The following is an 18,028-nucleotide window of genomic DNA, read 5'->3' on the forward strand; positions in this document are numbered from 1 at the left end:
AGCCGGGCCGAGCCGGGCCGAACACAGCCGAGCCGAGCCGAGCCGAGCCGAGCCGAGCCGGGCCGGGCCGAGCCGAGCCGAGCCGGGCCGGGCCGGGCCGAACACAGCCGAGCCGGGCCGGGCCGGGCCGAACACAGCCGAGCCGAGCCGAGCCGAGCCGGGCCGAGCCGGGCCGGGCCGAGCCGGGCCGAACACAGCCGAGCCGGGCCGAGCCGGGCCGGGCCGAGCCGGGCCGGGCCGAGCCGAGCCGAGCCGGGCCGGGCCGGGCCGAACACAGCCGAGCCGGGCCGAGCCGGGCCGGGCCGGGCCGAGCCGAGCCGAGCCGAGCCGAGCCGAACACAGCCGGGCCGAGCGCACGCCCCGCCCCGCCCGCGCACCGCCCCAGGAAGCGCAGGGTTTAGCGGCCGGCCCGCGCCGCGATGCATTGTGGGGCGCAGCAGCAGAGCCAAGATGGCGGCCAGCAGGAGGCTGATGAAGGTAACAGCGCCGGGCAGGGCCGTCGGGCGGGCGGCCCCGGCCCCCGCGGCTGCCCCTCCGCCCCGGCCCCCTCCGGCGGCGCGGGGCCGCCTCCCCCGCCGCGCCCCGCCGGGGCGGCCTCTCCCGCGCCCCTCGGCGGCGCCCCGCGCCCGAGCGGCCGGAGCGGGAGCAGCCGGCACTTGGGCCGCGGCCGTGAGGGGCCGCGCCGCCCGCCCGCCGCCGCCGCCCCGCGCTCCGGCAGCGCCCCGCGGGCCCGGCTGCCGCCCGGGGCTGGGCGGGGGCGCGGGGCGGGGGCCGCCCCGACCCCCTCGCTCGGGGGGCTCCAGGGTGACTAAGCAAAGAGGAAGGGACGGGGGAAGGAAACGCCGCCGCCCGGGGCCGGGGCATCCCCGGGGCGGCGGGAGGGCTCGGCGGGCCTGCCGGGGGAGGGCTGGCGGGGAAGCGCCCTCTCCTCCCTCTCTCCCTGCGGGAGGAGGTTCCCCGCTCCCCCGCGCTTGCCCCGGTGAGGAACCGTCCCCAGACGCCCAGAGATGAAATAATTTCGTGTTCGTTGTTTCGGAGAATAACCTCTTCCTTGTATGAGTAAGAGGCTTATCATACAGAAACATGGACCTGGGTTCAGAAGTTTCTTCATTCTCTGCGGACGTGGTAATGTTTTTGTCTTCGCTCTTTATTTGTTCTGAACGGTGGATGATACTTGGAAATGGAAACTCGGCCCCGGTTGGGCTGTAACCAAGAGCACGTATAGTTTGTGGTTAAATACCACTCGGCATTATGTTCCTCGTTATTTTCTTTGAGGAGGGAGGTGCTTCTTAGAAGGAAAATAGTAACCATTGCCCCCAAAGCACGCAAATTTATTTGATGTGCTGTATATAATTGCCAATTAACATCACAAACTGTAAGCAGTGAGGTTTGCCTAGGACACACGTACATAGTGGCATATGATTTATTCATCTGTAAAATGCTGTGGCAGAACCCAGATTTGCATGCAAAGTGCCTGTGGGGAAATCAATGAACTTTACAGGCCAGTCCTGGGAAATGGAGGAGAAAGACCCTGTAACTGTTGAGCAATGTTTCACCCTTATTAAAAACCCTGCCCCTGTGGGGTGCAGAGCAGCCCTGCGCTGGGATTTCACTGATACTCGGGTGATTCTGTTCAACTTAATCCTTTAATACCAGTTTTACAGCTGCCTTCAAGGACATGGACCCCCAGTAGGGCTGGGATTTCACCGTGTTCATGACACGTCCTGAAGTTGCATTTCCTTAATGGTGCAGATGTATAAATTACCATTATAACTCGGGTATTTTAGAGGAGACCAATAGCTCAGCAGTGCTTCTGTAGGACTCATTTTGTTGGAGCATTTAAAAATTAAATAGTAAATAGATTGTGTGCAGTGTCATTCATATATATTAAAAATCAGTAGGCATAAACATTTAATTGTCCTTAAGGATCCTGGTGAGATTGAATTCATTTTTAATTTCATTTTTGATAGCTCTATATTTTCTCAGGGCTTTAGTATCATAATCACTATGTCTGTTGCTTTATACTCAAATAAGGTTTCCCTTAGTTTCAGATATAAAATTAAATAGTTGTTACTATTTTTGTAAGGCAGGTTTGTTCTGAAGAAAAATTAATTGTTCAGGAGCACATCACTACTACTCTGATAGCAATAATGTATATTTTCAACTTTTTTTTTTGTTGATTTAAAAGAGGAAATAAAAATCTGAAAGGCAAGAAAATTTCTTCTTAATATTTTCAGTACCTCTTGCTTTTCATCCCCCTTCATTTTCACTATACTTCTGAAACTAAAAAATTAGTTTGTACTTCAAACTAAAATACACTAAAAAGGAGTTTTGATAATGTGACCTTATTTTCTAGAAAATTGGTGTGGCAGTTGTTTCTTGGAGGGAGTGGTGTGGGAGTGAAGGAGACATTGATAACTCAGCCATTATATTTTCACTTTTGTTTTTGTTGCCTGATATCCGTGTGTTGTTTATGTTGTGTGGGGGGTTTATGCAGTTCAGGAGCTGTGGGATGCTCTGGCCCACAACTTGCAGAGGCTGTTAAATCAGCAGTTCCCGTCCTGCTCTGGGCAGTCAAGGCAGCCCTAAAGGCTCTGCTTCTGCCGTTCATCTGATAGGAACAAAGTCGAGCTCTCTTTTAGAGTAGGGATGATGTCATCGGGATTGCTGCAGCATGATGTGAAGGTCCACACTCACATGGGCATCAACCTAATATCACTGTTAAAGGCCCGCATTCGCAGGGACTTTGATTTAAAGTCTTTCACCGTTGGAGTTTTGTGATGGGGAAGAGTCTTGGGGGCGTCTTTGTCAGGATCTTGGAGTGATGAGTGATTATAACTAAAGGAAATAGGGGTTTTCACTGTGTCAGTCAATTACCTTTAAAATAATTTAGGGTAAGCATTAACTGTCTTTTCTTTGAGCAAAATAATCAAGCTTGTCTTTGATAAATGAGACTAAACCTTAAACCTTTTATAGTTATATAAAATTAAGCAATCCCTGTTTCCTTAAGTTCTTGCCAACATTTTGAAGTACTGCATTTTTTCTGGACTCAAGTCATGCATCATAGTTACTCATATTAATCACCGTGGCTCAAAGGGACTGGATGCAGCACATCCATAATAACTCCCTGTCTGCCTGGAGAGAGCTGGGAGCCGTGTCCCCTGTCCGGGTGGAATGGGAGCCCTTTTCCCCCTGGGGAGGCCATTGGCACCTGGAGTTCACAAACCTCGGTTTGAAACAAGCATTACAAATTTTGCCATTCTGCTCGTACCGTTCAGTTTTAAACTGAATGAATTCAAGTTATAAAGACAACAAGATTGACTTGTTATCTGAGGATGTGTTTGAACAAATCACCTTCTTTAGGCCAAAGAGGTTTTTTATGGCCTCTTTTTGCCGGGCTTTATCCCATCAAATGGTGCCATCTAACTGAAGTCTTCTCGGCTGATTCACAGCAGCTCCGTGGAGGTGTGCCCTTCCAGGAGCACGCCTAGCTTAGCACAAACATGAAACAAACATGGCTAATGACTCATATTCTGGTGACATCGGGGGTGGAGCCACCATTACACCTTTTCAAAGAGCCCCAGTTGTTGAATCCTCACTCCTTGTGAAATGTGACCAGTGGGGATGAATCTTTGTCAAGGTGTGGGCAGTCTCCCAGGGTTCAGACAGGCAAATATGGATCAATCATACTTAGGAGAGGATCTAAGGCTTCTCTTTGAAGAGTATACAGGGCTTCATGGCCCTTTCTCATAGAAATTGTCTCCAGGCCGTGTGATGGGGACATGGATCTCCCAGAGGAGAAGGAAAGGCTCTGCACAGTTGGCACCCAGGGGTGTGAACGAAGCCGTTCCCGTGCTGGATCTGGGTGTGGGGAGGTGCAGAGGGAAGCTCTTCTGCCTGGACACTCACAGCACTGCAGGGGAAATGTGACTTGTGGCGCTGAGCTGCGCCTCCCACAGCGTCTGGCTGCTCTTGGGGGAGGCTGTGCTGAGCCCTGCCGTGGTCACTGCCTGGGATGGGGCTCAGCTTTGCTTTCCTGGGCTTTAGGTGTTCAGAAGGACCTTTAGTGACAGAAATTGAAAACCGATTTAAAGAGTAAATAACGCTTCACGTGGGAAGTGAGATGTGTAGACAATTACTTTAATTTTATTGTTTTTACTCTGCTTCCATAGTTGCATAGTCAAACATTTATGCAACTGTTGAACTCCATGATAAAATACAAACATGGGACCACACCCAGGTAGATGGCCTGCAATCTCCAGGATGCTGTGGTCCTGTAAACACTGTAGTGCTCCCAAATAAAGGGGTTTTAAACAACTCTGATACTTGAAAAAGAATTCTAAATTGAAGAATTCTAAATTCTAAAGGAATTCCAAACTTCAGTTCTTAGTAACAAGGGAAGTATGGTTTTGAGCAACGTGTGATTGTCCTTAGGCAGAAGTGAGAATATCAATGCATTTTTCCCTTTTTGGAACTGAGAATTGACAAAAGGATTTTTAATCAAATGAAAATTCTTTGCCAAAAAGCAGAATTGCTCAGTCAATAACAAGTGAGTATACAGGGTTGTAATGTTGCAGAGGAAAGTTAGTGCTGATTCTATTTCTGGTTTTGGTTGGATTTGTGATGGATTTTTGTGTGTGTGGTAGGATCAGATTTTAAGGTTTTACTAAGACTTCTCTGTACTGTAAATCCAGAAAGTGAAACTGGCCAGTTCCTGAGCAGTGTTTGGAGCCTGTTTGACTTACTGGAACTTTTTGTAGAATGTATTCATAAACAGATAAATATAAATTGTAATAATGGTTTAGATTTATTTCAGGAGACATTTGGTTTTCTTTGTGAATTTAGTAGAATTCTGTGCTTAATGCAGAACATACTAAAGTCAGTGTGAGCTCTTACACTTATTCCCATATTCTGGGATTGCAGTCTTACGGGTAGTTTTACTGCATTTTCCTATCTGCCTTGGGCTTTAGAGAAGTCACAAAACTTGAAAGATTCACGGACAAAACAGTTGGAGGTTTTTGAAAAGACTTTGCTACATTTTAAGCGGATGCCACTTTTCTTTCTGCTTTCAAACATTTACATTTTTGAACAGCACAAATGATTACAACAGTATTGAAAATGACAAATTTAAACCTTTAATGGTTGTGTATGAGAAGTAGTATGTACTTTTATGACTCCCTTCAGCATTATGTGCTTGAAGATCAGGTACCACCTCTGAAACAGCGTTGTCTCCATTTCGTGTGCTGTGTGTAACACTTTGTCTGAACACTTCCAAATTACAAGCATCGTCTCTCAGGAAATCCCCACGAACTAAGACATTTCGGTTTTTCAAGTGGATAAACCAATGCAGCAAGGTCACATACAAGGTTGATAAAGGAGTGGGGAATGAAGATTGAAATTCTCACTGCAGTCATCTAACCTTTAGTTATGCTTCTCCTATGCCCCTTTAATTATGTTACTTGACAAAATGAAGGGGTGGAGGACAAGAAAAGGAATTAATCTATTTACTGTCTGCCTAGACTCCTAAGTATTACTTTGAAATAAATATCTGGACTGTATCCTTTTACCTCATAAAGCAGTGTTTGCCGGTTTGGAGTTGCTCAAGCCCATGTTAAAGGTATTGTTAGTTTTTAATCTGCTGCTTGAAAGTATTTAGTAGCTCATTCACTTTTTTAACAGTACTTTTATACTGCAGTTGTGTCTGCCTCCCTAGCCCTGAGGCAGTTAGATCCTTATTATGGGTTTTGGCAGTTGCCAGAAGAAAAAACAAAACAAAACAACTCCCCTCACAGGCTTCAGCTGTGAATGGCGAGGTCTTACCGCTCCTGAAGGCTCGGCCTGTGTGTGGCACACTGCCGTGGTGGGGAAAAGCTGTGTGTAAAGAACTCCGCCGCGGAGCTGCTTGGTTTGGGGTGACACACAGAGTGTGAAACACTCCTGGTACACAGAGTCATCTCTGGTGTGAATTACAGTCTGAGCCGCAGCTGAGGTGCCGGCCCGGGAGCGGGCTGTGCCCTGACCCGGCTCCTCCCCAGGACAGGAGCACCGGCCACTCCCAGGCGTGTACCCCTCGGAGCTGCTTTCCTGCAAAGGCCTCACTTGTCAGTTTACACAGGAAGATGGCCTGAATCATTTTTGTCAAGTTTAGTGCCTCTCTACTGTTTAATTCCCTCTCTCATATGGTGGACTTGACGAGAAATAGGAAACAATTTGCATGTTTATTATAACTTTTCATTGATGCCATACAAAGTTTTACAATTTTATATTGATCTCTGTATGGGACTCTTTCATTTCTTAATTCAGCACTCAATTGTTTAACCTGAATCTAGCTATAAAATGTAGGTGTTTGATTTTCCAGCAAAGCGAAGCCATGCTTTTCTAATTTGTTTTATTAGCTTAATAACATACCTGAATTATAGAGTCATAGTCCTTCCTTTTTTTGCATGTGGGCAATTGTTCTCTGGGGCAGCAGCAGTACAGTGCTATTGTCTGAACCTGGGACAAAAGCTGCTGCATGGAAGCTGCAGTCCCACTGGGGATAATGGGGGAGATTTCTGTCACGTGCATGTTTTTACTATAGTAACCAGAAAATACTCTAACCCCGTTTTCCTTGCCTTTTTGTTTTGAAGTTTTGAAGGCACTTTGTTGCACGTTTATTCATGCTTAAATACCTACAGAATTATCTTATTTTGTGTTTGATGTGTTACATCTAGTGTCGAGTGGCGTTTATTCCTTTTCCATGCTGTGGAGTCGTGATTTCACAGCTCTGTGTGTGATGGGAGTGAGCAGCAGAACTCAGTTCAGAGCAGGTTCTCTCCTGACTCCCCCTGAGCTGCTGCTTTGTGCAGGAGCTCTCAGGGCACGGGGGGATTTGCACTCTGAGGGATGGTAAAGCACCTCTTAGAGCTGCCATCATAAAGGTTATTTTCTTTGGAATATTTTGGGTTGCTCTCTATCCCTATAAATATGCTTCATGGGATTATTTGGGGGGGGTTTATGTTTTCCTGCTCTAAGGAAATAGGATAATCCTCTTAGCTCTTAAAAAAAAAAAAAAAAGAGAGAACACCCAAACTGTCTGTGACATTGCATAAATGGAGCAGCAGTGGAATTTAAGGATTATTCCGTGGGTCTAGACTAAAAAGTCAGTGTCATGAAGATAGTGTTAGGCATCAATTCAGTATCCAAGCCTCCAAGGTTAAATGTCTGTGTTCAGAGTATGCTCTTGCTTTAGTAGGTGAATGTACATGAAAATGTACATTTACGAATGTAAATTTACATTTACGAATGTAAATGTTCATTTGCTGATATGTGGCTCTCGTGATTTTTGTTTCACATGCATTTGGAATTCTCGTTTTCCCTTTGGGTTTGAATTTTATCATGATGCTGAATTTATGCAAGAGGTTACTGCAAGTATTAAATCTGCCAGTCAAGTGCAGGAAGGTTTGATCCAAGATGAACACACAACTATTTTAGAAAACAAACCATGGGCAGTACAGCACTTGTCGCAGGAAAACTGATCTCTTTTGTTTCTCATTGTGTAGTGGCTTTGCTTGTAATTGGTGGGTTTATCATAATTATAGCAAACCTAATTTTTCAAGGTGCCTGCACCCAGTGCAGAGCTGAGCACTGTCAGAGCACCCCAGTGCTGCTGTATAAGCAATATTTTTCCTAACCCATGCAGCCAGACATGTGCTGCAGTTCTGAAAGCACTGGGAAACTTTTATGTTTCGCTGTGGATGATGGTTGAATTCGTATTTGGTTAAATTCTCTTTAAAGATAAAATGGCAGAGTTCAGCCACAGAGGGCTGTAATGGTTGTGGGGGAAATAAAAGTGAAACCTTGAGGTGTTTCTTTTTAGGTCTTATGAAATACTCCAGGAAACAGACCCTACAGTAGGGCTTATGTGTCATTTTAAATATAAAAATGCTGAAATGCTTATTTTGGTGATACCTGGTTTGCTAACTGATTGAAAATAGTTCATCTGGTGCTGAAAGATAACCTTGCTCAAGACTGACACAGCTTTAAAGGGAGGAATCCTAATGTGTACTGTGAGCTTTGAGATACTAAACAGAGAGAAAGCTGAATTTTTTCAAGTTACTGCTCTAAACGAGGCTTAGATTGATGTTTTTCTGGGTTTGGATCAGTTTAAGCTGTTCATGCAGGAATTTGTTCATTTTCAGTTGAAATAATTGGCCTGTTCTGTGGTTTTATCCCTGGTTAAAACTATTATGAAATAATTCTTCCAAATCACTGTTCTCCTTCACACAAATCCTAAGATGCATTTTATTTCTGCATCTCAGAGTGTTATCAATAGTCTGTGACCAAAGGCACTGATTTGCATTTGAGATAGAAAAACATTTTTAAATGTAGTTTTTTAATAATTCTGCTTCATTGTGTCTTTTTAATAACAAGATATTTTTGTGTTTTCCTCACATACCAGAAAAGAAGGGTTTTAATATCTCATCTCAGAGAATTTTACTTTTTAGAGGTACAAAATTTTATTTCTCATTTATGTGGGTTGCCACCACTAATTAAAGAAAACCACATTGACCTTTAAGCATTTTGAAAAAGAAATGTGAACATCTTACTTAATACAGTTATTAACTTACACTTAACACTTTGCTTTGCTTTTCAGGAGCTTGAAGAAATCCGCAAATGTGGAATGAAAAACTTCCGTAATATCCAGGTTGATGAAGCTAATTTATTGACCTGGCAAGGGCTTATTGTTCCTGTGAGTATAGACTACTCCTTGTGAGCTTTAAAATAAAATGAGGATCATTTGTATCTCATAAATCCCCAGCTCAGAAATGCTGCTGGTGGCCATGAAAGAATTATTGTGGGCCTGGGCTGACACGGGCTGCAGCTCCACGATGGGCTGCTGGGAGAGGTGTTGGAAAGGGGAACCAAGTGAAGTTTGGCTTTACATTAACCCTGAAGTACAAAACCTATGTGATCATGGGAAAAAGAATGGAAATATAAAATGCTTTTACTCCTTAATAGGTGGGGTTTTAACTTACGAGATTTATTACTAGGATAAAACTGAGTATTGGGAAAAATTCAATGGAAGGGAAAGGTTTGGATTTTCCAAAGTGAGCTCTTTAAAAGAAAGTAATATCTTTATTTAGGCATTAGTTAGTGCCTAAATAAACCTGTTTTCACTTAATTTTTTTAAAAGGACTACAGTCTTCTTAGGGAATGTTTAATCAAAGTAGATAACCATTTTATTAGTCAAACAGAGAGGGTTTGTTCCTAAGGGGAAAGCAGGAAATGTGATGTGTTGATTTCTTGGTTGAAAGTCACTTGGATTTTCACCCCTTGTATTTCCCACTGCTGTGGCCCATAGCAGTGGGAAGTGGCTGGCTTGGTTCTAAGAGCTATTTTTAGTCTGCAGCAGCAGGGGATGGGCCATGAGGGAAGCAGTTGTGGTTTTCTGTGGGTGCTGCCAAAAAGCCTCCCCAACCACTGTAAGTCTGTCTTTTTATTACATGAGTAAGACTTGAGACATGTCTGTAGCAGTGCCTCTGCCTCGTTAGTCAGGCTGCTCTGGAGCTCACATGGCTCGGGCTGAGGGAATGGCTGGGCCTTCACACTTTAAATGCTGTGGAATACATTAAGTTTGCTGTTTACTTCTGTGCCTGCCAGTGGCTCCTTGGAGCGGCTGACACTCCTGCAAACAAAGCAAGCAGGATCTGACTCTGGAATTTGACAGAGCTGAGGAACAACTTGCTTTAATCAGCCACTTTGTGGTTCATGTGTAACAGTTTACTGCTTTGATAATCCTTTGAAGCAGCATAAGCTTGGTAAATATGACTAATGAACACAAAACACAAAAATACTTGTTTATTCCTGTTAAGATTAGGAATGTACACTGCACATTCCTAATCTTAACAGTTTCTGCTCGACAGAGGATGAGCATGGTGTTTGTTTTGCAAAGCTGTGCAGCATCACAAGTGTTTGAATGTTGGTGCAGTGAACTGTGCTCCAGACCTGCTTTTTGGCTTGTTAAATGCCCTGTTACAGGGGAAATAGCCTCAAGTTCACTGCTGGTATAGTTAAGGGAGAATTTTGTTATGAAATTACACTTCCTGTAGTAATTTCAAATGTGTTGTGTTCAAAGAGTAGTATGTTTTTATTCTGAGGTTATGCTATAGATGTTTTAATGTCACTGTTTCTTTAGCTATTTTTGGTACCAGAGTTGATGGCTTAAAAATGCAATTAATGAGCTCATTGAAAGTTAAACTTTTTTCTCTGTCTTTTTGCTTCACGTGCTGTTTCCATTTTAGCAAATGTTCCTACTTAGGGTTTAAAGACACATATTTCAGTAGGACTAACCAGTTACTGATTGTTAAATGCTATAACTGGGCATTTCTTGGTCAGCTGCTTACTGAAGGTGTGAAAGATAATGCTTATTATTTTTAATAGTGTTCATATAGAATTACTGTGACAGATAATGTAAAGGTGAGCTGTAAAGCTTTAAACCTCTTGTTTGTAACATATTCTGTTCTTCAGAAAAAAATGTTAGTTTTTAAGGGTGTTCACTCAATCGAGAAGGAAATTGAAGATGCTTCAATTTGGTCAACTTCTTTTCCTGTTCTAAATTGTAGAATGAAGGAGTTTGTGTCCTGTGGGTGGCCAAGGTAAACTGATTTCAACATCAAAACAAGACTATGTAGCCCAGGCTCCTTATTGATGTAAGAGGCACAGAGAAGAAGGTGGATGTTTTTAAGGCAGGTCACTTCTGCTGTCAGTTCACTGAACATCCTCACAAAGTACAGCACATGGTGGAGGCAAGAACAGTTGAGCTGTGGGGGAAGAGGGCAGTGACTGCCTAAGCTGTCACCACCACCACAAGTTACTAGTTCAACTTCCAAAGGTTTTAGGATTGCTTGGGTAAAAAGTGATTTTAAAGCTGCTGTAGTTGCCTCTCCCCCTGGCAGAAATTGCTGTATTACATACATACAGCCAGATTCTCCAAATGAATGAGCCTAAAATGGAATGTTTTCTGTTGACAAATATTTTAATAGAATGCTCCCCACCCCCAAATATTGGTAAATTCTGCAGTGGAATTGATTGCAGGGAAGGGTCTGGTTGCTGATGAAGAATGTGTGTGATTATACTTTACACCAACTGGAAACTCTCATCCTTTGATTCTTGTTCCCAGAGTGTTTGGAAAGGCTTCATTCCATAGTTACTGTTTTCAGTGCAGAATGATATTTTCATAGGCTTTAAATGTAGCAATAGTTTATTTTTGTTCTGCCTCTCTTGTGCAGCATCTGAAGCATCAGTATCAATAGTCTAACAGGTTTTTCTAAGTGAAATTCTGGGCATTGTTTTTTCTGTTTCAGCATGAAGAACTGCTTTGCTCACTTCACAGTTCTCTCATCCTGCTCCTTCAAAACTGATCTGATAAGAGTGGGTGCTAAAACTGCATACAAATTCAGAATGTTCTCATCAGCAAACACAGTGAATATCTATCTTTAGTACCAATGAATGCTCAGCAGATTTTTGTGTAGTCAGCACAAAAACGTTCTCGAAACATTTAGGGAGATCTGGCAAACCAAATTGCATTGCTGTTCATGCCACCATGTTGTGAGACACACAGAATAATGTTCAGAAACCCATTTCCCTTGTCAGGTTTGCTGTTTGTGTTGTGGAAAGGGTTTACTATGTTTTTCGAAACACAAAGCTGGGAATAAAACTACTTACTGGAGAGGGCCTTGAGTTGGAAGTAAGTGGAGTAAATTCTTGCCCACAGAAATGTCAGCCAGCTGTAGGACAATGGCAGCGTGTTTTTTCCAGAGTGGATGCAAATGCAGGTTGTATTGCCTCTCACGTAGGTTTTGATGTTTCCTGACACAGAAACCTGGCAGTAGTGTTGGTAGAAAATGCCTTTCAAAGAGGTCATTCAAGAGATCAAAGAAACCCAAGTCTGTACCATGCTGCTTTTCACTTGTAGCCATTAACATGTGCCACAGTCTTGACATTCTGCCTTCTTCTTGCAGGACAATCCTCCATATGATAAAGGAGCCTTCAGAATTGAAATCAACTTCCCAGCAGAATATCCATTCAAACCTCCTAAGATTACATTTAAAACAAAGATCTATCACCCTAACATCGATGAAAAGGGGCAGGTTTGTCTGCCAGTAATTAGTGCTGAAAACTGGAAGCCAGCAACCAAAACTGACCAAGGTAGGACTCCATGTGGAGAAGGAACTGAGTATTGAGGAACTTTGTAGAGTGTTTGAATTTAAAGCTAATAATGTTTCACCTGCCAGCCCCTCAGCGCTTTGAGGGTATATTCATTGTAAGGTTTGTGTCATGAATCACATGTTCTGAGCAAAGAGTACAACTCTTGTGGAATCTCGTTTTGTTACTGGAATGGGAGGTACTGGCACTGAAGTGGCATTTCCACCTCCAGGAAACCACAAAACTCTTCATGACTAAGGGGTTTATTAAGGAAGTGTCCTTGGCATACTTTACAATTTTGCTGGTAATTTGTGTGGGGGTTGTTCTGTGTTTCTTTTTTAGAATCCAGAGGTGTTCAGTAAATTCCTGGATGTTTGAAAGAAAGGGTCAAAAACCTCAAGGCCTTTTATATTTTATAATCTGCCCTGTGGTTCAGTGATTTGAACATGTGCCTTGAAATATCACAGGAGTCTTAAACAAAGTCTGAAATAATACCACAGATTAACTTGTAGTTCTTGAAAGATCGTTGCTGTTGGGCTTGTTGTGTGTTTTTGATAAGAATCTAAATATTGTAAGGAAAAAGGTTTTGTCAGGTTCTGTGGCAGACTTAAGTGCACTATAAGTAGGGTTGTTTCCTGTTGTTGCTTGCATGGGTTGTTGGGGTGAGAATTCTGTGTTGTCTGGCAGGTAATGATTAGTTGGGTGTTAAGCTTTCATTATTATACATACAGAAAGCAAACATCCTTGGAAAAAATGCTTGGTTTTTTAAGAGTGTTAATTCAGATGAGTACCAGTTTAGGGCAGTGCTAGAGCTTCAGTGACACTGAAAAATCTTGTTCCATAGGGGAAAATACTTCTCTCCTCCAGGCTCTTCTTTAAGATTGTTTTCACGTGGTCTGTGCTCCTGACAGGAAACCATTTCTGTGTACCCCTGCATGCTAAAGAAAGTACTTCCAGTTGTGTGATTGTGGAAAATTCCTGTAGTTGTTTCAGAAGAGATGAGGCAGGTGAATGTTGGTGAGAATGGAGGTGGCAGCAAAAGGAACCTGTGAAATGGGATGGCCAAGATCCTGGATTTGTTGTAGATTTATCCCTGATTATACAGGACAAAGGTCCTCTGGAGAGAGGAGATGGGAAGAACACGTGGAAGGTTTCTGTTCTGTTCCACACCTGAGCAGCCATGTCTTGGTGCTATCAGCCCTTGCTAATTAACTAAAGGACTTACATGTCTCTACCCAGCTTGAAAAACAAGCTGTCATTAGCTGGAACTACTGAAACAATTGTTTGCATGCAGGACATAGTGTCTCCCTGAGAAGTAGCAATTCCCTTTTTATCTGAAAGAGTGAATAAAAGCTAAAATCAAAATTTGGAACTGATCCTGGGTATCAAAATACTGCAAATATCTCCAGGTCTGCTGTGTTGTGATTTTTTTTTGTTTGTTTGTCTTAAGTCTTTCTTTGATTAGTTTAGTGTCAACATCTGTTGTTACTACATGGCTGTATGAACCTGTGACAAAGTTACTAAAACCCTGCTTAAATGTCTATTCCTTTTTCTTCAGATTTCTTCTGCACTGAAAAATCACTCTCAGCTTTTCTCAGTGAAATAATGTGACATCATTAGTACAGCATCAGTGATTGGTTTTGTTCACACAGGTGGCAGAAAAAGTGAAGAGATTAAGTTGTCATAAATCATTAACTTACATTTCACATACTGAATGTGAAAGGTACATCTTTCACAAAAAGTACTGCTGTACTTTTTGTTAACTTATGTTTAATATTAAAAACAACTGTTATGGCAGGATAGTTTTTAAATGCTGGGGGTATTGAGGCAGCTCCTGTTCTGCCACGCCTGGTTTTTCTGGCTTGTTACTGTCATTGAGGTTATTGAACAGACATTTTCTCTGCAGTGTTTTTGCATGCTTTGCTCAGTGAGAAGGGATTGCCACTTCTCTGGTTTCAGCAATGTGATGGCAGTTGTTGTAAGGCCAGGACTGGTGAGTTACTGTGAAGGAAGCTGGTATCAATTCTACATTCCTTAGATAGTTTGTTGCAGTTTAAACTTGGATTTGCGGCAAGAAATGTTCCTGTTTAGCATTTTAGAGACAAACATCAGATTTGAGTGTGGCTCTGAGTACTTGTTTTGAGGCTTGTTCATGGATGGAAATCACTGAGATCAATGCCCCAGACAAAGGCACTCTGGTGTTCCAGCATCTGCTGGAGTTGTATCTTCTCTGATCATCCTTGTATGAACTTGCATTCCTGCGCAGGAACACTGACACCTTTGGGTGGCTGGGCAGTGGGACTGCCCTTGTGAGCTTCCACTGGCTGTGAGCATGTGTGTGAGAAAAATGTAGCAGTAAATGGCACTGTGGGGTGTGAGGTTTGCTGTGTAAATGTCAGGTGCACTTCCATTTCCTGAAGGATGACTTTTGTTCAGAAAGTGTCAGGGACATTGGTGACATTGCTGTGAGCACCTCGCCAGTCTCACCCCGTTGTTTGCCCACTGCATCTCTACCTTGGCATTTGAGAGTAAAGGGAAAACGTGCCTGCTGTTCATGGGAGAAGTAAGAATCATAGGGAAATGAAGCTGGTCAAAAGGGTTTCCAGAAGAGGCTCAGTCACAGCTGTGTCACTGTGACAGGTGTTGGGAAATTCTTCATGGTGCAAATTCCATCCTTACGCAATCCCTTCAGTGAACCTGCCCGAGAGCTTTGATTCATTCTCAGCCATAGGAGAGGATTTTACATGGGATGCCAATTACATGGGAAATAATTTGTAGTGCACTTTGGTCTCTATTCCTGTTGATTTTGTTTACAAATACGATTTTCTGGTGTTCATTCATGGTCATTGAACTAAATCTTGGCATATCACTGCAGCTTACTCACGCCCTGCGCTTGAAAAGGCCCCAGATTTATGGGGTTGTATTGAAATGCAGTTAAAGCTCTTTCCATACAGGGGAATTTTGCTTACATTTTGAATTTGAAAAAAATTAACCATCTAAGTGTCTGACGGTATTTATACTTCTCTTGACAGTAATCCAGTCCCTCATAGCACTGGTGAATGATCCACAGCCCGAGCACCCCCTCCGGGCTGACCTAGCTGAAGAATACTCTAAGGACCGTAAAAAATTCTGTAAGAACGCTGAAGAGTTTACAAAGAAATATGGTGAGAAGCGACCAGTGGACTAAAATCTGACACAAGTGCTGTCAGCAACCTATGATAGAAGATCGGAGCAGTGCATTTGAGACACCCCGTAAAGCAGGACTCTATGGAAAATTGACAAGTGCCACCTTTCGGTGTGAACTTGTGGCTGTTACTAACTTTCTACAGTTTTCTTAATCAAAAGTGGGCTAGGTAACCTGTAAAGAAAGGATTAAAATTTAAGATGTTCTAGTTCTGCTTTCTTTGTTTAAAAATCACTGCTTCAATATACTTTAAAGTATGCTGTTTTCTTTTTCTTGTCAGAATTTATCAAAAATATCTTAGACTTATATTCTGCCCTTAAATTGAAAAGGTTGTGGCTGTCATTTCTTATTTTTCCTTGCAGTTCCCACTATCTTGAGTTCATACATGGAATTTTAACCCCCTCCTCAAAGTGATGTCTTAGGAAAAATACCCCAGTTCTGGCAGAAAATGATTGAGTGTTTGGCAGTTTCATTTGCCTTTCTTTCTAAATGTTGCACTGTGCTTTTGTGGGACTTGTTGCAAGTTCCCCTAAACTTCAGTTTGTAACATAATAAACAAAATCCAACCCCACAAAATCAATCAGAAATAATGTCTGGGTCTGATGTAAATCTGGCCAAAGTCTATTAAACGGGGAAACCCAAGTTTTTGTGTGCGTCATTGAATTAGAATATGGCTTATGTTCTGCTCTTGGAAAACTTTGGGAAAAAAATCCATAGCAAACGAGTAGTGGAACGTGATTGCAAACTTCCTTCACTTCTATCCTTAATACCTATGCAGAGTAGCAGGAAACGTGCACAGAACAACATTACCACCAATCCAGGAGAGTTCCAGAAATTGGGGACCAAGAGGTACCAAAGTAACAAACTGTCTTGTGAGTTTAAAATCACTATTTTGGAATCGTTAATTTTGAATTCAAGAACTAAATCTGACAGCCCTGCTGTCCTCTCTGAACATTTCCTTCAGAATGCATCAGGAGCACGTGTGTTTGTGGGGTGGCCTGGAGCCTTGGGCCCGGCAGTGCGAGGTGTGACAGACTGTGCCTGTGCCAAACACGGGCCAGGGCACTTGGTGAGCGCCCGGTGTCAGTGGAGCTGCAGCCCCAGGGCACTCCTGAGCGTGCTGAAGGAAAGGGAGCCCTTCCTGTTCAGAGCTGAGCATCCTCTGCCGTGTCTCTGCTGCTGCTGCTGCCTTTCCTGCCCAGCCCAGAGCGTGATTTTAGCTCCACAGTCAAACTGCCACACAGTCAACCTGCTGTCTCCCCTTCTGCAGCTGGGGTCTGCTGCTGAGTGAATGGATTATTTCCAGAAATCCATTGCTGTCTGGGAGCACATATCATTTCTATGTGCAGGAAGCCGAGTTAAAAATGCCCTGACACCTAGGTGGTTGCCTGTACTCCTAAATTCAGTTTTAATACAGCCTCTGCCTTTGCAACCTTTCAGAACTAGTGTGTCAAGCAGTAGATCTCTCTTGGTTTTAATGTCTTGTGTATTTGCTATTTCCTCATTCGTCCCTCTCCTCTGGCTTTCATTTCCAATTTAGTCTAAACAATGACAGCCCAGTACCTCACCTCTGTTGAAAGTAAATTTTTTTATAAGTTAGGGAGCTAAGAAATTTTATGTTTAAGTGTTCTTAGACAGATTCTTTGGCAGGTAAATAAAGTTAAACCACATTCACCTTATTTACGGAAACTTGCATTTCCTAAGTGTTTTCAGGCTTGTGAGAGCACTATTACCAAATTTCACATCTTTGTGTCTTCATTTGCAGAAAGTTGGTACTGATTTTGTTTCGTTCACGCTCACTCCGATTCATAATAAAATAATGCCAAATTATCTGTCAAACCGAAGTGTGTAACTTCTGCATCACCTGAGTCACTGTACCTTTGATCATGTCCGTTGGCATGGAGACTTACCATCCTCTAAATTTTATTTGAAACAAAACTGTAGCACTAGTCTGCTGCCCTCGTTGCTACTCAGTAGTTACTGTGTGGTTGTAAAGCCTCTCAGGTCAAAGACTGCGTCTGTGTGCCTGGCTGTGCTCGGCTGCCGCGGGAAGGGACGGACGGGCTGCAGGAACTCCGGCCGGGCCCATCCAGCTGCTGAGCTCACACGAAGACACAGCTCGCTGTCAGTGCTCTTGGTGTGTTCTTCATAGTCCCATTGCTAAACTGAGACGTGTAAACGAAGTGCTGGCCTGTCTGGGGCAGCCTCTGAACAAAGGGATCCGGCACCTGTGTGGCTGAAGGCTGAGGAGGAGAAAGCCAAGTGCGAAGTCCTATGATAACTCAGGAAATCAAGCTCTTGTTCTCTCTGGTTCCCTAAGCCATGCTGAATTCTAAACGTGCAGTTCAACATCCACCATGAAAGCAGCGCACTGGTGAAACTACACCCAGGAGTACTGGTATAGGCTTTCTGCAAGTCCATTCTGCTACCCTAATAAAAATTGCTCTCAAAGGCTTCGTGGCATGGTTTTATTTTCACAGAGGTCTGGGAATTAACTGGGATTGTAGTAGTGTTTTAATTTGAACTTGGGTTGTCTTTAAAGCTTTCACAGAACCACTGAGAAATTTCCTTATCTCTCTATATTTTATGTAATTGAAAGGTTCCCTGTTGAGTAGTCTTTTAGTAGTTCATTATTCATTTCCCTAATTAAATGGAACT

At 43.3% G+C, this 18,028-nt stretch overlaps 1 protein-coding gene across 2 annotated transcripts; it reads left to right on the top strand.

Moving 5' to 3' along the window:
- Nucleotides 1-376: 376 nt before the first annotated feature.
- On the top strand, nucleotides 377-17,821 carry UBE2L3 (ubiquitin conjugating enzyme E2 L3). 2 transcript variants are annotated; one of them, XM_066331383.1, is made up of 4 exons: nucleotides 377-477; nucleotides 8,636-8,731; nucleotides 12,003-12,189; nucleotides 15,219-17,821. In XM_066331383.1, the coding sequence occupies exons 1-4, from the start codon at nucleotides 451-453 to the stop codon at nucleotides 15,371-15,373; spliced, it is 465 nt and encodes a 154-aa protein (XP_066187480.1). In that variant the 5' UTR covers nucleotides 377-450; the 3' UTR covers nucleotides 15,374-17,821. The 2 variants fall into 2 exon arrangements, with proteins under 2 accessions (XP_066187480.1, XP_066187479.1); XM_066331382.1 differs by lacking the exon at nucleotides 377-477 and adding an exon at nucleotides 1,069-1,125.
- The last annotated feature ends 207 nt before the right edge of the window (nucleotides 17,822-18,028 follow it).

Source organism: Sylvia atricapilla, chromosome 17 (assembly GCF_009819655.1).
Source record: "Sylvia atricapilla isolate bSylAtr1 chromosome 17, bSylAtr1.pri, whole genome shotgun sequence".
Lineage (NCBI taxonomy): Eukaryota > Metazoa > Chordata > Aves > Passeriformes > Sylviidae > Sylvia > Sylvia atricapilla.

Bases quoted from the DNA above. Each gene is read 5' to 3' on its own strand.
- UBE2L3 (XM_066331382.1), top strand. From the start codon at position 1,084: ATGGACCTGGGTTCAGAAGTTTCTTCATTCTCTGCGGACGTG. The intron at 8,732-12,002 runs GTGAGTATAGAC...TTCTTCTTGCAG, and splicing joins GGCAAGGGCTTATTGTTCCT to GACAATCCTCCATATGATAA. The intron at 12,190-15,218 runs GTAGGACTCCAT...TTCTCTTGACAG, and splicing joins AGCAACCAAAACTGACCAAG to TAATCCAGTCCCTCATAGCA.